Below are 20673 nucleotides of genomic sequence, written 5' to 3'. Positions count from 1 at the left end.
CTAGTATGTTGTTACCATATACACTCTAGTATGTTGTTACTGTTACCATATACACTCTAGTATGTTGTTACCAAATACACTCTAGTATGTTGTTACCATATACACTCTAGTATGTTGTTACCATATATACTCTAGTATGTTGTTACCATATACACTCTAGTATGTTGTTACCATATACACTCTAGTATGTTGTTACTGTTACCATATACACTCTAGTATGTTGTTACCATATACACTCTAGTATGTTGTTACTGTTACCATATACACTCTAGTATGGTGTTACCATATACACTCTAGTATGTTGTTACCATATACACTCTAGTATGTTGTTACCATATACACTCTAGTATGTTGTTACTGTTACCATATACACTCTAGTATGGTGTTACCATATACACTCTAGTATGTTGTTACCATATACACTCTAGTATGTTGTTACCATATACACTCTAGTATGTTGTTACTGTTACCATATACACTCTAGTATGTTGTTACCATATACACTCTAGTATGTTGTTACCATATATACTCGAGTATGTTGTTACCATATACACTCTAGTATGGTGTTACCATATACACTCTAGTATGTTGTTACTGTTACCATATACACTCTAGTATGTTGTTACCATATACACTCTAGTATGTTGTTACTGTTACCATATACACTCTAGTATGTTGTTACTGTTACCATATACACTCTAGTATGTTGTTACTGTTACCATATACACTCTAGTATGTTGTTACCATATACACTCTAGTATGGTGTTACTGTATACACTCTAGTATGTTGTTACTGTTACCATATACACTCTAGTATGGTGTTACTGTTACCATATACACTCTAGTATGGTGTTACTGTTACCATATACACTCTAGTATGTTGTTACCATATACACTCTAGTATGTTGTTACTGTTACCATATACACTCTAGTATGGTGTTACTGTTACCATATACACTCTAGTATGGTGTTACTGTTACCATATACACTCTAGTATGGTGTTACTGTTACCATATACACTCTAGTATGGTGTTACTGTATACACTCTAATATGTTGTTACCATATACACTCTAGTATGTTGTTACCATATATACTCTAGTATGTTGTTACCATATACACTCTAGTATGGTGTTACCATATACACTCTAGTATGTTGTTACTGTTACCATATACACTCTAGTATGTTGTTACCATATATACTCTAGTGTGTTGTTACCATATACACTCTAGTATGTTGTTACCATATACACTCTAGTATGTTGTTACCATATACACTCTAGTATGTTGTTACCATATACACTCTAGTATGTTGTTACCATATATACTCTAGTATGTTGTTACCATATACACTCTAGTATGGTGTTACCATATACACTCTAGTATGTTGTTACTGTTACCATATACACTCTAGTATGGTGTTACTGTTACCATATACACTCTAGTATGCTGTTACCATATACACTCTAGTATGCTGTTACCATATACACTCTAGTATGGTGTTACCATATACACTCTAGTATGGTGTTACTGTTACCATATACACTCTAGTATGCTGTTACTGTTACCATATACACTCTAGTATGGTGTTACTGTTACCATATACACTCTAGTATGCTGTTACCATATACACTCTAGTATGCTGTTACCATATACACTCTAGTATGCTGTTACCATATACACTCTAGTATGGTGTTACTGTTACCATATACACTCTAGTATGGTGTTACCATATACACTCTAGTATGCTGTTACCATATACACTCTAGTATGGTGTTACCATATACACTCTAGTATGTTGTTACCATATACACTCTAGTATGGTGTTACTGTTACCATATACACTCTAGTATGTTGTTACCATATACACTCTAGTATGGTGTTACCATATACACTCTAGTATGTTGTTACCAAATACACTCTAGTATGGTGTTACTGTTACCATATACACTCTAGTATGGTGTTACCAAATACACTCTAGTATGGTGTTACCATATACACTCTAGTATGTTGTTACCATATACACTCTAGTATGTTGTTACCATATACACTCTAGTATGGTGTTACTGTTACCATATACACTCTAGTATGGTGTTACCATATACACTCTAGTATGTTGTTACCATATACACTCTAGTATGGTGTTACCATATACACTCTAGTATGTTGTTACCAAATACACTCTAGTATGGTGTTACTGTTACCATATACACTCTAGTATGTTGTTACCATATACACTCTAGTATGTTGTTACCAAATACACTCTAGTATGGTGTTACTGTTACCATATACACTCTAGTATGGTGTTACCATATACACTCTAGTATGTTGTTACCAAATACACTCTAGTATGGTGTTACCATATACACTCTAGTATGTTGTTACCATATACACTCTAGTATGTTGTTACCATATACACTCTAGTATGGTGTTACCATATACACTCTAGTATGGTGTTACCATATACACTCTAGTATGTTGTTACCATATACACTCTAGTATGGTGTTACCATATACACTCTAGTATGGTGTTACTGTTACCATATACACTCTAGTATGTTGTTACCATATACACTCTAGTATGTTGTTACCATATATACTCTAGTATGGTGTTACCATATACACTCTAGTATGTTGTTACCATATACACTCTAGTATGGTGTTACCATATACACTCTAGTATGCTGTTACCAAATACACTCTAGTATGTTGTTACCATATACACTCTAGTATGTTGTTACCATATACACTCTAGTATGTTGTTACCATATACACTCTAGTATGTTGTTACCATATACACTCTAGTATGGTGTTACTGTTACCATATACACTCTAGTATGTTGTTACCATATACACTCTAGTATGTTGTTACCATATACACTCTAGTATGGTGTTGCTGTTACCATATACACTCTAGTATGTTGTTACCATATATACTCTAGTATGTTGTTACCATATACACTCTAGTATGGTGTTACTGTTACCATATACACTCTAGTATGGTGTTACCATATACACTCTAGTATGTTGTTACCAAATACACTCTAGTATGTTGTTACCAAATACACTCTAGTATGTTGTTACCATATACACTCTAGTATGTTGTTACCATATACACTCTAGTATGTTGTTACCATATACACCCAAGAATGCGAAATGTCAGAATAATAGTAGAGTGATTGATTTCAGCTTTTATTTATTTCATCACATACCCAGTGGGTCAGAAGTTTACATACACTCAATTAGTATTTGGTAACATTGCCTTTAAATTGTTTAACTTGGGTCAAACGTTTCGAGTAGCCTTCCACAAGCTTCCCACAATAAGTTGGGTGAATTTTGGCCCATTCCTCCTGACAGAGCTGGTGTAACTGAGTCAGGTTTATAGGCCTCCTTGCTCACACAAATTTTCATTAGGATTAAGGTCAAGGCTTTGTGATGGCCACTCCAATACCTTGACTTTGTTGTCCTTAAGCCATTTTGCCACAACTTTGGAAGTATGCTTGGGGTCATTGTCCATTTGGAAGACCCATTTGCGACCAAGCTTGAGATGTTGCTTCAATATATCCACGTAATTTTTCTGTCTCATGATGCCATCTATTTTGTGAAGTGCACCAGTCCCTCCTGCAGCAAACCACCCCCACAACATGATGCTGCCACCCCCGTGCTTCACGGTTGGGATGGTGTTCTTCGGCTTACAAGCCTTCCCCTTTTTCCTCCAAACATAACGATGGTCATTATGGCCAAACAGTTCTATTTTTGTTTCATCAGTCCAGAGGACATTTCTCCAATAAGTATGATCTTTGTTCCCATGTGCAGTTGCAAACCGTAGTCTGGCTTTTTTATGGCTGTTTTGGAGCAGTGTCTTCTTCCTTGCTGAGCAACCTTTCAGGTTATGTCGATATAGGACTCGTTTTACTGTGGATATAGATACTTTTGTACCTGTTTCCTCCTGCATCTTCACAAGGTCCTTTGCTGTTGTTCTGGGATTGTTTGCACTTTTCGCACCAAAGTACGTTCATCTCTAGGAGACAGAACGAGTCTCCTTCCTGAGCGGTATGACGGCTGCTTGGTCCCATGGTGTTTATACTTGCGTACTATTGTTTGTACAGATGAACGTGGTACCTTCAGGCGTTTGGAAATTGCTCCCAAAGATGAACCAGACTTGTGGATGTCTACAATTTTTTTCCTAAGTTCTTGGCTGATTTCTTTTGATTTTCCCATGATGTCAAGCAAAGAGGCACTGAGTTTGAAGGTAGGCCTTGAAATACATCCACAGGTACACCTCCAATTGACTCAAATGATGTCAATTAGCCTATAAGAAGCTTCTAAAGCCATGACATCATTTTCTGGAATTTTCTGAGCTGTTTAAAGGCACAGTCAACTTAGTGTATGTAAACCTCTGACCCACTGGAATTACAGAGTGTCCCTCAATGTAGCAACGTTTTAACTGACTCAAAATGGTTTCTACTTTAGTTTAGTATCTCTTTGCCTGACTCTCTCTCTCTCTCTCTCTCTCCCCCTCCATCCCTCCCTCCCTCCCTCCCTCCATCCTCCCTCCCCCCTCCACCCACTCCCTCCCCCCTCCTCCCCCTCCTTCCCTCTCTCCCCCCCTCCCTCCCTCCCTCCCTCCCTCGCACCCTCCCTCCCTCCCTCCCTCCCTCCCCCCTCCAGCGTTACGTGGACGGTGGTATCAGTGATAATCTGCCTCAGTATGAACTGAAGAATACCATCACTGTGTCTCCGTTCTCTGGAGAGAGTGACATCTGCCCTAGAGACCGATCCACCAACATGCATGAACTACGATTCACCAACACCTCCATCCAGTTTACACTCACCAACCTCTACAGAGTGTCCAGAGCTCTGTTTCCCCCTGAGCCACAGGTACACACACACACACACACACACACACACACACATAGACACACACACACACCTCTACAGAGTGTCCAGAGCTCTGTTTCCCCCTGAGCCACAGGTACACACACACACACACACACACACACACACACACACACATAGACACACACACACACCTCTACAGAGTGTCCAGAACTCTGTTTCCCCCTGAGCCACAGGTACACACACACACACACACACACACACACACACACACACACACACACACACACACACACACACAGGTACTGTAGTAACTTACATTTATTCATATATACATGCATTTACATAATGTACTAATACTATGATAATACATTAATTTACATAATGTGCTAATGGTATGATAATATATGTATTTACATACTGTAATAATATACTAATTTACATAATGTGCTAATGGTATGATAATATATGTATTTACATAATGTAATAATGTAATAATATAATAATATATGCCATTCATCAGCCATTTTTATCCGAAGCGACAGTACATTGTGTGTTTGTTTTAGTATGTGTGGTGTGATCCGTGCATGAATTGAAACCACGACGAGCTTGGCATTGCTACCACCACACATTCTTACCAACCCGAGCCACACGGGACATTACGTACTGTTATTTACAAGGTGTCTGACGGAGACAGACTCTCTGAATGAGGATATTTACTGTGTCTGTGTTTCTTTGTTTCAGGTTATGAAGACCATGTGTAAACAGGGATATAAAGACGCCCTTCACTTCCTGAAGAAGAACGGTAAGAGACCTTTCTCAGGCTTTGTATTTAATGCTTTAGTATAGACTGATGACCAACCAGACACCAACCAGACAGACTGATGACCAACCAGACAGACCGATGACCAACCAGACAGGCTGATGACCAACCAGACAGACCGATGACCAACCAGACAGACCGACGACCAACCAGACAGACCGACGACCAACCAGACAGACCGATGACCAACCAGACAGACCGACGACCAACCAGACAGACCGATGACCAACCAGACAGACCGACGACCAACCAGACAGACCGACGACCAACCAGACAGACCGACGACCAACCAGACAGACCGACGACCAACCAGACAGACCGATGACCGACCAGACAGACCGATGACCAACCAGACAGACCGATGACCAACCAGACAGACCGACGACCAACCAGACAGACCGACGACCAACCAGACAGACCGATGACCAACCAGACAGACCGATGACCAACCAGACAGACCGATGACCAACCAGACAGACCGATGACCAACCAGACAGACCGATGACCAACCAGACAGACCGATGACCAACCAGACAGACCGACGACCAACCAGACAGACCGACGACCAACCAGACAGACCGATGACCAACCAGACAGACCGATGACCAACCAGACAGACCGACGACCAACCAGACAGACCGATGACCAACCAGACAGACCGATGACCAACCAGACAGACCGACGACCAACCAGACAGACCGCAGGTTCGTAACTGTTTTGTTTGTTGATGTTTCAGGACTACTGAATCAACCAGGACCCCACAGACCTCTGATAGCTGACGGCGAGGATGACGAAGATGACATCATGAACGAGGATGATGATGAGGAAGAGCATGAGGAGCATCATGTAGAGAACGAGATCAGACCCAGCGAGGATGGGGTAGTGGTAAACCCCTCCCAATCCAAATCCGCCATTGAGGATCACATCTTTGAACATCTGCCACCCAGACTACACAAAGGTAAGACTAAAGAACAGCAAGTTAATCCCAGTGAGCAAAATTGGTTGAAAAGATGTCTTTTCAAATAAAAATACGTATTTCAACATCTATTAAATGTATTTTAAACATATTTTACTTGCTAAATAAGGGGTATGAATCGTTGCCCATACATTTTAACATCTTTTACTTGCTAAATAAGGGGTATGAATCGTTGCCCATACATTTTAGAGGCCTACCTCAAGACCCATCTCCAGAACATAGTCTCAGAAAGGCACGAGACAACTGACAAATATCCAATCAACGAGACTGGACTTGAGAAAGGCCTTGTAAGTAAGCCTCGTCTGAGCCAGAACGGCCCATAGGGCAGGAGTCTATCTCCTGTTACTGTAGAGAGGCAGCTTGATGTACCAGAACGGCCCATAGGGCAGGAGTCTATCTCCTGTTACTGTAGAGAGACAGCTTGATGTACAGGACACTAGTCTATCTCCTGGTTCTGTAGAGAGGCAGCTTGATGTACCAGAACGTCCCATAGGGCAGGAGTCTATCTCCTGGTTCTGTAGAGAGGCAGCTTGATGTACCAGGACACCCCCTGGACAGGACACTAGTCTATCTCCTGTTTCTGTAGTGAGACAGCTTGATGTACAGGACACCCCTTGGACAGGACACTAGTCTATCTCCTGTTTCTGTAGAGAGACAGCTTGATGTACAGGACACTAGTCTATCTCCTGTTACTGTAGAGAGACCGCTTGATGTACTGGACACTAGTCTATCTCCTGGTTCTGTAGAGAGACAGCTTGATGTACACTACACCCCCTGGACAGGACACTAGTCTTTCTCCTGTTTCTGTAGTGAGACAGCTTGACGTACCAGGACACCCCCTGGACAGGACACTAGTCTATCGCCTGTTTCTGTAGTGAGACAGCTTGATGTACCAGGACACCCCCTGGACAGGACACTAGTCTTTCTCCTGTTTCTGTAGTGAGACAGCTTGATGTACCAGGACACTAGTCTTTCTCCTGTTTCTGTAGTGAGACAGCTTGATGTACAGGACACCCCCTGGACAGGACACTAGTCTATTTCCTGTTTCTGTAGTGAGACAGCTTGATGTACAGGACACCCCCTGGACAAGACACTAGTCTGTCTCCTATTTCTGTAGGGAGACAGCTTGATGTACCAGTACACCCCCTGGACAGGACATTAGTCTCTCTCCTGTTTCTGTAGTGAGACAGCTTGACGTACCAGGACACTAGTCTCTCTCCTGTTTCTGTAGGGAGACAGCTTTATGTACAGGACACTAGTCTATCTCTTGTTACTGTAGTGAAACAGCTTGATGTACAGGACACCCCCTGGACAGGACACTAGTCTGTCTCCTGTTACTGTAGAGAGACAGCTTGATGTGCAGGACACTAGTCTATCTCCTCATTCTGTAGTGTGAGACAGCTTGATGTACCAGGACACCCCCTGGACAGGACACTAGTCCATCTCCTGTTTCTGTAGTGAGACAGCAGATGTTTCAGTAGAAAGGCCTTGTGCTGAACAACTACATCCCCATGTAGCTCCAACGGATCCAGTGTGTAGTGCTGCTGACCTTTGGTACAGTGTGTTCTGCCCTGTATTCAGGAAATGTTTGAGTGAGGGAGTGTCTCTCTTCTCTCTGCTGCTCTCTGTAGGCAGAGTAAAGAACAGCACCTGCTAAATAAAAGCTATGTATTGTTCCCCATGCCTCCCACTGTATCTCCCTCTGTCACTATCTCTTCTTCTCTCAGTATCTCTCTCTGTCACTCTCTCTTCTTCTCTCAGTATCTCTCTCTGTTACTCTCTTCTCTCAGTATCTCTCTCTTATTCTCTCAGTATCTCCCTCTGTCACTCTCTATTCTTCTCTCAGTATCTCTCTCTGTCACTCTCTCTTCTTCTCTCAGTATCTCCCTCTGTCACTCACTCTCTCTTCTTCTCTCTGTATCTCCCTCTGTAGCTCTCTCTTCTTGTCTCTATCTCCCTCTGTAGCTCTCTCTTCTTGTCTCTGTAGTTCTCTAATCTTCTCTCTGTAACTCTCATGTATTAAGGTAATGTTTTCAGTGAGTGAATTGTTCTCTATCCTCTCTCTGTAACTCATGTATTTAGGTCATGTATTTAGTCAGTGATGTGTTCTCTCTGTCACTCTCTCTCTGTCACTCTCTCTGTCACTCTCTCGCTCTCTCTCTCTGTCTCTCTCTGTAGCTCTGGTTGAAGCCTGCAAGGAGAGATACAGTCTGGTCCAGTCGCTAAGCAACCTGCTGCCAGTCAGGATGGTGACGGCTATGATGCTTCCCTATACCCTTCCCCTGGAGTCTGCTCTGTCCATGACTGTTAGGTAGGACTAGACCCTATACCCTGGAGTCTGCTCTGTCCATGACTGTTAGGTAGGACTAGACCCTATACCCTGGAGTCTGCTCTGTCCATGACTGTTAGGTAGGACTAGACCCTATACCCTCCCCTTGGAGTCTGCTCTGTCTATGACTGTTAGGTAGGACTAGACCCTATACCCTGGAGTCTGCTCTGTCCATAACTGTTAGGTAGGACTAGACCCTATACCCTCCCCTTGGAGTCTGCTCTGTCTATGACTGTTAGGTAGGACTAGACCCTATACCCTCCCCTGGAGTCTGCTCTGTCCATAACTGTTAGGTAGGACTAGACCCTATACCCTGGAGTCTGCTCTGTCCATGACTGTTAGGTAGGACTAGACCCTATACCCTCCCCTTGGAGTCTGCTCTGTCCATGACTGTTAGGTAGGACTAGACACTATACCCTCCCCTGGAGTCTGCTCTGTCCATGACTGTTAGGTAGGACTAGACCCTATACCCTCCCCTTGGAGTCTGCTCTGTCTATGACTGTTAGGTAGGACTAGACCCTATCCCTCCCCTTGGAGTCTGCTCTGTCTATGACTGTTAGGTAGGACTAGACCCTATACCCTCCCCTTGGAGTCTGCTCTGTCCATGACTGTTAGGTAGGACTAGACCCTATACCCTGGAGTCTGCTCTGTCCATAACTGTTAGGTAGGACTAGACCCTAGACCCTGGAGTCTGCTCTGTCCATGACTGTTAGGTAGGACTAGACCCTATACCCTGGAGTCTGCTCTGTTCATGACTGTTAGGTAGGACTAGACCCTATACCCTCCCCTTGGAGTCTGCTCTGTCCATGACTGTTAGGTAGGACTAGACACTATACCCTGGAGTCTGCTCTGTCCATAACTGTTAGGTAGGACTAGACCCTAGACCCTGGAGTCTGCTCTATCCATGACTGTTAGGTAAGACAAAGCTCTCTGCTCGTGTCGTTACAAACACACAGGACTACAAACACACAGGACTACAAACACACAGGACTACAAACACACAGGACTACAAACACACTGGACTACATACACACAGGACTACAAACACACTGGACTACAAACACACTGGACTACTAACACACAGGACTACAAACACACAGGACTACAAACACACAGGACTACAAACACACAGGACTACAAACACACAGGACTACAAACACATTGGACTACAAACACACTGGACTACAAACACACAGGACTACAAACACACAGGACTACAAACACACAGGACTACAAACACACAGGACTACAAACACACAAAACTACAAACACATTGGACTACAAACACACAGGACTACAAACACACAGGACTACAAACACACAGGACTACAAACACACAGGACTACAAACACACTGGACTACAAACACACAGGACTACAAACACACAGGACTACAAACACATTGGACTACAAACACACAGGACTACAAACACACAGGACTACAAACACACAGGACTACAAACACACAGGACTACAAACACACAGGACTACAAACACACTGGACTACAAACACACTGGACTACAAACACACTGGACTACAAACACACAGGACTACAAACACACAGGACTACAAACACACTGGACTACAAACACACAGGACTACAAACACACAGGACTACAAACACACTGGACTACAAACACACTGGACTACAAACACACAGGACTACAAACACACAGGACTACAAACACACAGGACTACAAACACACAGGACTACAAACACACAGGACTACAAACACACTGGACTACAAACACACTGGACTACAAACACACAGGACTACAAACACACTGGACTACAAACACACAGGACTACAAACACACAGGACTACAAACACACTGGACTACAAACACACTGGACTACAAACACACAGGACTACAAACACACAGGACTACAAACACACTGGACTACAAACACACAGGACTACAAACACACTGGACTACAAACACACTGGACTACAAACACACAGGACTACAAACACACTGGACTACAAACAGGGATATAGTCAAGGCCCGATGGCTCTGTAGCCGCAGTGAACCGCTTACTCCTGTGTTGGGTCGGACCTGTTATAGTTCTGTACATGTAGCTGTGCACTTTCTCTATCTAGGCCTGTGTAGCAAGATAACTCTGTTTCAAATCTTCTGGACTTCCCCCTTCCCCTCAAAGATAAATATTCCATTGACTGGGTCAGGTTCATCATGTGACCAGTGACTGGGTCAGGTTCATCATGTGACCAGTGAATGGGTCAGGGTCATCACGTGACCTGTGACTGGGTCAGGTTCATCATGTGACCAGTGACTGGGTCAGGTTCATCACGTGACCAGTGACTGGGTCAGGTTCATCACGTGACCAGTGACTGGGTCAGGGTCATCACGTGACCAGTGACTGGGTCAGGTTTATCATGTGACCAGTGAATGGGTCAGGGTCATCACGTGACCTGTGACTGGGTCAGGTTTATCATGTGACCAGTGACTGGGTCAGGGTCATCACGTGACCAGTGACTGGGTCAGGTTCATCATGTGACCAGTGACTGGGTCAGGTTCATCATGTGACCAGTGACTGGGTCAGGTTCATCATGTGACCTGTGACTGGATCAGGTTCATCATGTGACCAGTGACTGGATCAGGTTCATCATGTGACCAGTGTCTGGGTCAGGTTCATCATGTGACCAGTGACTGGATCAGGTTCATCATGTGACCAGTGACTGGATCAGGTTCATCATGTGACCAGTGAATGGGTCAGGTTCATCATGTGACCAGTGACTGGATCAGGTTCATCATGTGACCAGTGAATGGGTCAGGTTCATCATGTGACCAGTGAATGGGTCAGGTTCATCATGTGACCAGTGAATGGGTCAGGTTCATCATGTGACCTGTGTTAGGACAGCCAATATCAAACCATTGCAAAAAGTGTTGCTATATGTTTTTCTACAGTGTGCAGTAATGAATACCACCCTGACCATGCAGTGTTATTGACTATCATGACTATTGACATGTTGTTCTGTCTTCCTCTCCTAAACTGTTAGAGTAACAATAATATATTATATATTACTAATGTCCTGTCTCTCCTCCCAGACTGTTATATATTATATATTACTAATGTCCTGTCTCTCCTCCCAGACTGTTATATATTATATATTACTAATGTCCTGTCTCTCCTCCCAGACTGTTATATATTATATACTACTAATGTCCTGTCTCTCCTCCCAGACTGTTATATATTATATATTACTAATGTCCTGTCTCTCCTCCCAGACTGTTATATATTATTATATATTACTAATGTCCTGTCTCTCCTCCCAGACTGTTATATATTATATATTACTAATGTCCTGTCTCTCCTCCCAGACTGTTATATATTATATATTACTAATGTCCTGTCTCTCCTCCCAGACTGTTATATATTATATACTACTAATGTCCTGTCTCTCCTCCCAGACTGTTATATATTATATATTACTAATGTCCTGTCTCTCCTCCCAGACTGTTATATATTATTATATATTACTAATGTCCTGTCTCTCCTCCCAGACTGTTATATATTATATATTACTAATGTCCTGTCTCTCCTCCCAGACTGTTATATATTATATATTACTAATGTCCTGTCTCTCCTCCCAGACTGTTATATATTATATACTACTAATGTCCTGTCTCTCCTCCCAGACTGTTATATATTATTATATATTACTAATGTCCTGTCTCTCCTCCCAGACTGTTATATATTATATACTACTAATGTCCTGTCTCTCCTCCCAGACTGTTATATATTATTATATATTACTAATGTCCTGTCTCTCCTCCCAGACTGTTATATATTATATATTACTAATGTCCTGTCTCTCCTCCCAGACTGTTATATATTATTATATATTACTAATGTCCTGTCTCTCCTCCCAGACTGTTATATATTATATACTACTAATGTCCTGTCTCTCCTCCCAGACTGTTATATATTATTATATATTACTAATGTCCTGTCTCTCCTCCCAGACTGTTATATATTATATATTACTAATGTCCTGTCTCTCCTCCCAGACTGTTATATATTATATATTACTAATGTCCTGTCTCTCCTCCCAGACTGTTATATATTATTATATATTACTAATGTCCTGTCTCTCCTCCCAGACTGTTATATATTATATACTACTAATGTCCTGTCTCTCCTCCCAGACTGTTATATATTATATACTACTAATGTCCTGTCTCTCCTCCCAGACTGTTATATATTATTATATACTACTAATGTCCTGTCTCTCCTCCCAGACTGTTATATATTATTATATATTACTAATGTCCTGTCTCTCCTCCCAGACTGTTATATATTATATATTACTAATGTCCTGTCTCTCCTCCCAGACTGTTATATATTATTATATATTACTAATGTCCTGTCTCTCCTCCCAGACTGTTATATATTATATATTACTAATGTCCTGTCTCTCCTCCCAGACTGTTATATATTATTATATATTACTAATGTCCTGTCTCTCCTCCCAGACTGTTATATATTATATATTACTAATGTCCTGTCTCTCCTCCCAGACTGTTATATATTATTATATATTACTAATGTCCTGTCTCTCCTCCCAGACTGTTATATATTATTATATATTACTAATGTCCTGTCTCTCCTCCCAGACTGTTATATATTATATATTACTAATGTCCTGTCTCTCCTCCCAGACTGTTATATATTATATATTACTAATGTCCTGTCTCTCCTCCCAGACTGTTATATATTATTATATATTACTAATGTCCTGTCTCTCCTCCCAGACTGTTATATATTATATATTACTAATGTCCTGTCTCTCCTCCCAGACTGTTATATATTATATATTACTAATGTCCTGTCTCTCCTCCCAGACTGTTATATATTATATACTACTAATGTCCTGTCTCTCCTCCCAGACTGTTATATATTATATACTACTAATGTCCTGTCTCTCCTCCCAGACTGTTATATATTATTATATATTACTAATGTCCTGTCTCTCCTCCCAGACTGTTATATATTATTATATACTACTAATGTCCTGTCTCTCCTCCCAGACTGTTATATATTATTATATATTACTAATGTCCTGTCTCTCCTCCCAGACTGTTATATATTATTATATATTACTAATGTCCTGTCTCTCCTCCCAGACTGTTATATATTATTATATATTACTAATGTCCTGTCTCTCCTCCCAGACTGTTATATATTATTATATATTACTAATGTCCTGTCTCTCCTCCCAGACTGTTATATATTATTATATATTACTAATGTCCTGTCTCTCCTCCCAGACTGTTATATATTATATACTACTAATGTCCTGTCTCTCCTCCCAGACTGTTATATATTATATATTACTAATGTCCTGTCTCTCCTCCCAGACTGTTATATATTATATACTACTAATGTCCTGTCTCTCCTCCCAGACTGTTATATATTATATACTACTAATGTCCTGTCTCTCCTCCCAGACTGTTATATATTATATACTACTAATGTCCTGTCTCTCCTCCCAGACTGTTATATATTATTATATATTACTAATGTCCTGTCTCTCCTCCCAGACTGTTATATATTATTATATACTACTAATGTCCTGTCTCTCCTCCCAGACTGTTATATATTATTATATATTACTAATGTCCTGTCTCTCCTCCCAGACTGTTATATATTATTATATACTACTAATGTCCTGTCTCTCCTCCCAGACTGTTATATATTATTATATATTACTAATGTCCTGTCTCTCCTCCCAGACTGTTATATATTATATACTACTAATGTCCTGTCTCTCCTCCCAGACTGTTATATATTATTATATATTACTAATGTCCTGTCTCTCCTCCCAGACTGTTATATATTATATACTACTAATGTCCTGTCTCTCCTCCCAGACTGTTATATATTATATACTACTAATGTCCTGTCTCTCCTCCCAGACTGTTATATATTATTATATATTACTAATGTCCTGTCTCTCCTCCCAGACTGTTATATATTATATACTACTAATGTCCTGTCTCTCCTCCCAGACTGTTATATATTATTATATATTACTAATGTCCTGTCTCTCCTCCCAGACTGTTATATATTATATACTACTAATGTCCTGTCTCTCCTCCCAGACTGTTATATATTATTATATATTACTAATGTCCTGTCTCTCCTCCCAGACTGTTATATATTATATACTACTAATGTCCTGTCTCTCCTCCCAGACTGTTATATATTATTATATACTACTAATGTCCTGTCTCTCCTCCCAGACTGTTATATATTATTATATATTACTAATGTCCTGTCTCTCCTCCCAGACTGTTATATATTATATACTACTAATGTCCTGTCTCTCCTCCCAGACTGTTATATATTATATACTACTAATGTCCTGTCTCTCCTCCCAGACTGTTATATATTATATACTACTAATGTCCTGTCTCTCCTCCCACTGTTATATATTATTATATATTACTAATGTCCTGTCTCTCCTCCCAGACTGTTATATATTATATATTACTAATGTCCTGTCTCTCCTCCCAGACTGTTATATATTATTATATATTACTAATGTCCTGTCTCTCCTCCCAGACTGTTATATATTATATACTACTAATGTCCTGTCTCTCCTCCCAGACTGTTATATATTATATACTACTAATGTCCTGTCTCTCCTCCCAGACTGTTATATATTATTATATATTACTAATGTCCTGTCTCTCCTCCCAGACTGTTAGAATGGCTGCCTGATGTGCAGGAGGACGTGGGATGGATCGGAGAACAAACGATTAAGATGCTACAGTGTGCTGTGACACGGGCCACCAAGACTGTGTCCAACAGGGTCTCTGCAAAGTGAGATGCCAACCGCACGCACACACACACACCACAAACACCACACACACCACACACTCTGACAGACCGACAGACCGACTCACAGTTTGTACACGTTTGTTCAAGTTAGTTTATTAGTCATATACACCTAATGTACACAGTGCAGTGAAATGCTTCCTTGTAGGTTAACCTCGCGACAACGTAGCAACAATAGAACAAGTCAGTAGCTAAGTGAATGTAGCAACAATAGAACAAGTCAGTAGCTAAGTGAATGTAGCAACAATAGAACAAGTCAGTAGCTAAGTGAACGTAGCAACAATAGAACAAGTCAGTAGCTAAGTGAACGTAGCAACAATAGAACAAGTCAGTAGCTAAGTGAATGTAGCAACAATAGAACAAGTCAGTAGCTAAGTGAATACAGCAACAATAGAACAAGTCAGTAGCTAAGTGAATGTAGCAACAATAGAACAATTCAGTAGCTAAGTGAACGTAGCAACAATAGAACAAGTCAGTAGCTAAGTGAATAGCAACAATAGAACAAGTCAGTAGCTAAGTGAATAGCAACAATAGAACAAGTCAGTAGCTAAGTGAATGTAGCAACAATAGAACAAGTCAGTAGCTAAGTGAATGTAGCAACAATAGAACAAGTCAGTAGCTAAGTGAATGCAGCAACAATAGAACAAGTCAGTAGCTAAGTGAATGCAGCAACAATAGAACAAGTCAGTAGCTAAGTGAATGTAGCAACAATAGAACACGTCAGTAGCTAAGTGAACGTAGCAACAATAGAACAAGTCAGTAGCGAAGTGAATACAGCAACAATAGAACAAGTCAGTAGCTAAGTGAATGTACCAACAATAGAACAAGTCAGTAGCTAAGTGAACGTAGCAACAATAGAACAAGTCAGTAGCTAAGTGAATGCAGCAACAATAGAACAAGTCAGTAGCTAAGTGAATGTAGCAACAATAGAACACGTCAGTAGCTAAGTGAACGTAGCAACAATAGAACAAGTCAGTAGCGAAGTGAATACAGCAACAATAGAACAAGTCAGTAGCTAAGTGAATGTAGCAACAATAGAACAATTCAGTAGCTAAGTGAATGTAGCAACAATAGAACAAGTCAGTAGCTAAGTGAATAGCAACAATAGAACAAGTCAGTAGCTAAGTGAATGTAGCAACAATAGAACAAGTCAGTAGCTAAGTGAATGTAGCAACAATAGAACAAGTCAGTAGCTAAGTGAATAGCAACAATAGAACAAGTCAGTAGCTAAGTGAATGTAGCAACAATAGAACAAGTCAGTAGCTAAGTGAATGTAGCAACAATAGAACAAGTCAGTAGCTAAGTGAATGCAGCAACAATAGAACAAGTCAGTAGCTAAGTGAATGCAGCAACAATAGAACAAGTCAGTAGCTAAGTGAATGTAGCAACAATAGAACACGTCAGTAGCTAAGTGAACGTAGCAACAATAGAACAAGTCAGTAGCGAAGTGAATACAGCAACAATAGAACAAGTCAGTAGCTAAGTGAATGTAGCAACAATAGAACAAGTCAGTAGCTAAGTGAATGTACCAACAATAGAACAAGTCAGTAGCTAAGTGAACGTAGCAACAATAGAACAAGTCAGTAGCTAAGTGAATGCAGCAACAATAGAACAAGTCAGTAGCTAAGTGAATGTAGCAACAATAGAACACGTCAGTAGCTAAGTGAACGTAGCAACAATAGAACAAGTCAGTAGCGAAGTGAATACAGCAACAATAGAACAAGTCAGTAGCTAAGTGAATGTAGCAACAATAGAACAATTCAGTAGCTAAGTGAATGTAGCAACAATAGAACAAGTCAGTAGCTAAGTGAATAGCAACAATAGAACAAGTCAGTAGCTAAGTGAATGTAGCAACAATAGAACAAGTCAGTAGCTAAGTGAATGTAGCAACAATAGAACAAGTCAGTAGCTAAGTGAATAGCAACAATAGAACAAGTCAGTAGCTAAGTGAATGTAGCAACAATAGAACAAGTCAGTAGCTAAGTGAATGTAGCAACAATAGAACAAGTCTAAAATACACCAAAACAAGCGAAGAGGAGTGGGGTGGGGTGAGGTGGAGTGGGGTGGGGTGGGGTGAGGTGAGGTGAGGTGGGGTGGGGTGAGGTGGGGTGGAGTGGGGTGGAAAAAACAAACTTTCTGTATGACCTCAAAATACTCTTCCGTGTCCCTCGTATCCCTCTAGGTTTTCCTACAGACACTTTATAATCCTCCATCAATCTAATGTATTTATAAAGCCCTACTTACATCAGCTGATGTCACAAAGTGCTGTACAGAAACCCAGCCTAAACCCCCAAACAGCAAGCAATGCAGGTGTAGAAGCATGGTGGCTAGGAAAAACTCCCTAGAAAGGCCAAAACCTAGGAAGAAACCTAGAGAGGAACCAGGCTATGAGGGGTGGCCAGTCCTCTTCTAGCTGTGCCGGGTGGAGATTATAACAGAACATGGACAAGATGTTCAAATGTTCATAAATGACTAGCAAGGTCAGATAATTATAATCACGGTAGTTGTCGAGGGTGCAACAGGTTGGCTTTTCATAGCCGATCATTCAGAGTATCTCTACCACTCCTGCTGTCTCTAGAGAGTTGAAAACAGCAGGTCTGGGACAGGTAGCACGTCCGGTGAACAGGTCAGGGTTCTATAGCCGCAGGCAGAACAGTTGAAGCTGGAGCAGCAGCATGACCAGGTGGACTGGGGAGAGCAAGGAGTCATCAGGCCAGGTAGTCTTGAGGCATGGTCCTAGGGCTCAGGTCCTCCGAGAGAGAGAAAGAAAGAGAGAAAGAGAGAGAGAATTAGAGAGAGCATACTTAAATTCACACAGGACACTGGATACGACAGGAGAAATACGCCAGATATAACAGACTGACTCTAGCCCCCCGAACACATAAACTACTGCAGCATAAATACAGGAGGGGTCGGGAGACACTGTGGCCCCGTCCGACGATACCCCCGGACAGGGCCAAACAGGCAGGATATAACCCCACCCACTTTACCAAAGCACAGCTCCCACACCACTAGAGGGATATCTTCAACCACCAACTTACCATCGTGAGAGCGGGGCCGAGTATAGCCCACGAAGAGCTCCCCCACGGCACAAACCCGGGGGGGGTGCCAAACCGGACAGGAAGATCAAGTCAGTGACTCAGCCCACTCAAGTGATGCTAAGGACGCTACAGTGGACGGTATGAAAGAGCCCTAGTAAGCCAATGACTCAGCCCCTGTAATAGGGTTAGAAGCAGAGAATCCCAGTGGAAAGAGGGGAACCGGCCAGGCAAAGACAGCAAGGGCGGTTCGTCGCTCCAGTGACTTTCCGTTCACCTTCACACTCCTGGGCCAGACTACACTCAATCATATGACCCACTGAAGAGATGAGTCTTCAGTAAAGACTTAAAGGTTGAGACCGAGTCTGCGTCTCTCACATGGGTAGGCAGACCATTCTACAGAAATGGAGCTCTATAGGAGAAAGCCCTGCCTCCAGCTGTTTGCTTAGAAATTCTATGGACAGTAAGGAGGCCTGTGTCTTGTGACCGTAGCGTACATGTAGGTATGTACGGCAGGACCAAATCGTAAAGATAGGTAGGAGGAAGCCCATGTAATACTTTGTAGGTTAGCAGTAAAACCTTGAAATGATACCTAGTCTTAACAGGAAGCCAGTGTAGGGAGGCTAGCACTGGAGTAATATGATCAAATTTTGGGGTTCTACTCAGGATTCTAGCAGCCTTATTTAGCACTAACTGAAGTTTATTTAGTGCTTTATCCGGGTAGATGGAAAGTAGAGCATTGCAGTAGTCTAACTTAGAAGTAACAAAAGCATGGCTACATATTTCTGCCTAATTTTTGGACAGAAAGCTTCAGATTTTTGCAATGTTACGTAGATGGAAAAAAGCTGTCCTTGAAACAGTATTGATATGTTCGTCAAAAGAGAGATCAGGGTCCAGAGTAACGCCGAGGTCCTTCACAGTTGTATTTGAGACGACTGTACAACCATCAAGATTAATTGTCAGACCCAACAGAAGATCTCTTTGTGTCTTGGGACCTAGAACTAGCATCTCTGTTTTGTCCGAGTTTAAAAGTAGAAAGTTTGCAGTCATCCACTTCCTTATGTCTGAAACACAGGCTTCTAGCGAGGGCAATTTTGGGGCTTCACCATGTTTCATTGAAATGTACAGCTGTGTGTCATTTGCATAGCAATGAAAGTTAACATTATGTTTCCGAATGACATCCCCAAGAGGTAAAATATATAGTGAAGACAATAATGGTCCTAAAACGGAGCCTTGAGGAACACCGAAATGTACAGTTGATTTGTCAGACGACAAACCATCCACAGAGACAAACTGATATCTTTTCCGACAGATAAGATCTAAACCAAGCCAGAACTTGTCCGTGTAGACCAATTTGGGTTTCCAATCTCTCCAAAACAATGTGGTGATCGATGGTATCAAAAGTAGCACTAAGGTCTAGGAACACGAGGACAGATGCAGAGCCTCGGGTCTGACGCCATTAAAAGGTAATTTACCAGCTTCACAAGTGCCGTCTCAGTGCTATGATGGGGTCTAAAACCAGACTGAAGCATTTCGTATACATTGTTTGTCTTCAGGAAGGCAGTGAGTTGCTGCGCAACATCTTTTTCAAAAACATTTGAGAGGAATGGAAGATAGGCCGATAGTTTTTAAAATATTTTCTGGGTCAAGGTTTGGCTTTTTTAAGAGAGGCTGCCACTTTTAGTGAGTTTGGTACACATCCGGTGGATAGAGAGCCATTTATTATGTTCAACATAGGAGGGCCAAGCACAGGAAGCAGCTCTTTCAGTAGTTTAGTTGGAATAGGGTCCAGTATGCAGCTTGAA

General features: G+C 41.5%; 1 protein-coding gene across 10 annotated transcripts in view; it reads left to right on the top strand.

The window, feature by feature from the left end:
- LOC110512506 (patatin-like phospholipase domain-containing protein 2) overlaps nucleotides 1-20673 on the top strand; it is a 48747-nt gene that overhangs the window by 19331 nt on the left and 8743 nt on the right. For all 10 annotated transcript variants that reach the window (XR_016490308.1, XR_016490303.1, XR_016490307.1 and 7 more), the window contains exons 4-8: nucleotides 4670-4879; nucleotides 5582-5642; nucleotides 6397-6618; nucleotides 8815-8947; nucleotides 15693-15815. Coding sequence is in view for 1 of the 10 variants with exons in the window: in XM_036961083.2 (XP_036816978.2) it covers nucleotides 4670-4879; nucleotides 5582-5642; nucleotides 6397-6618; nucleotides 8815-8947; nucleotides 15693-15815 (749 nt within the window). In the remaining 9 variants the exon portion in view is untranslated. The remainder of the gene's footprint in view (nucleotides 1-4669; nucleotides 4880-5581; nucleotides 5643-6396; nucleotides 6619-8814; nucleotides 8948-15692; nucleotides 15816-20673) is intronic.

The sequence above is a fragment of the Oncorhynchus mykiss genome, chromosome 2, assembly GCF_057628025.1.
Source record: "Oncorhynchus mykiss isolate SJ-2025 chromosome 2, ASM5762802v1, whole genome shotgun sequence".
NCBI classification, from domain to species: domain Eukaryota; kingdom Metazoa; phylum Chordata; class Actinopteri; order Salmoniformes; family Salmonidae; genus Oncorhynchus; species Oncorhynchus mykiss.
Note: the sequence above shows the minus strand (reverse complement) of the source record. Positions and strands in the feature narration are given on the sequence as shown.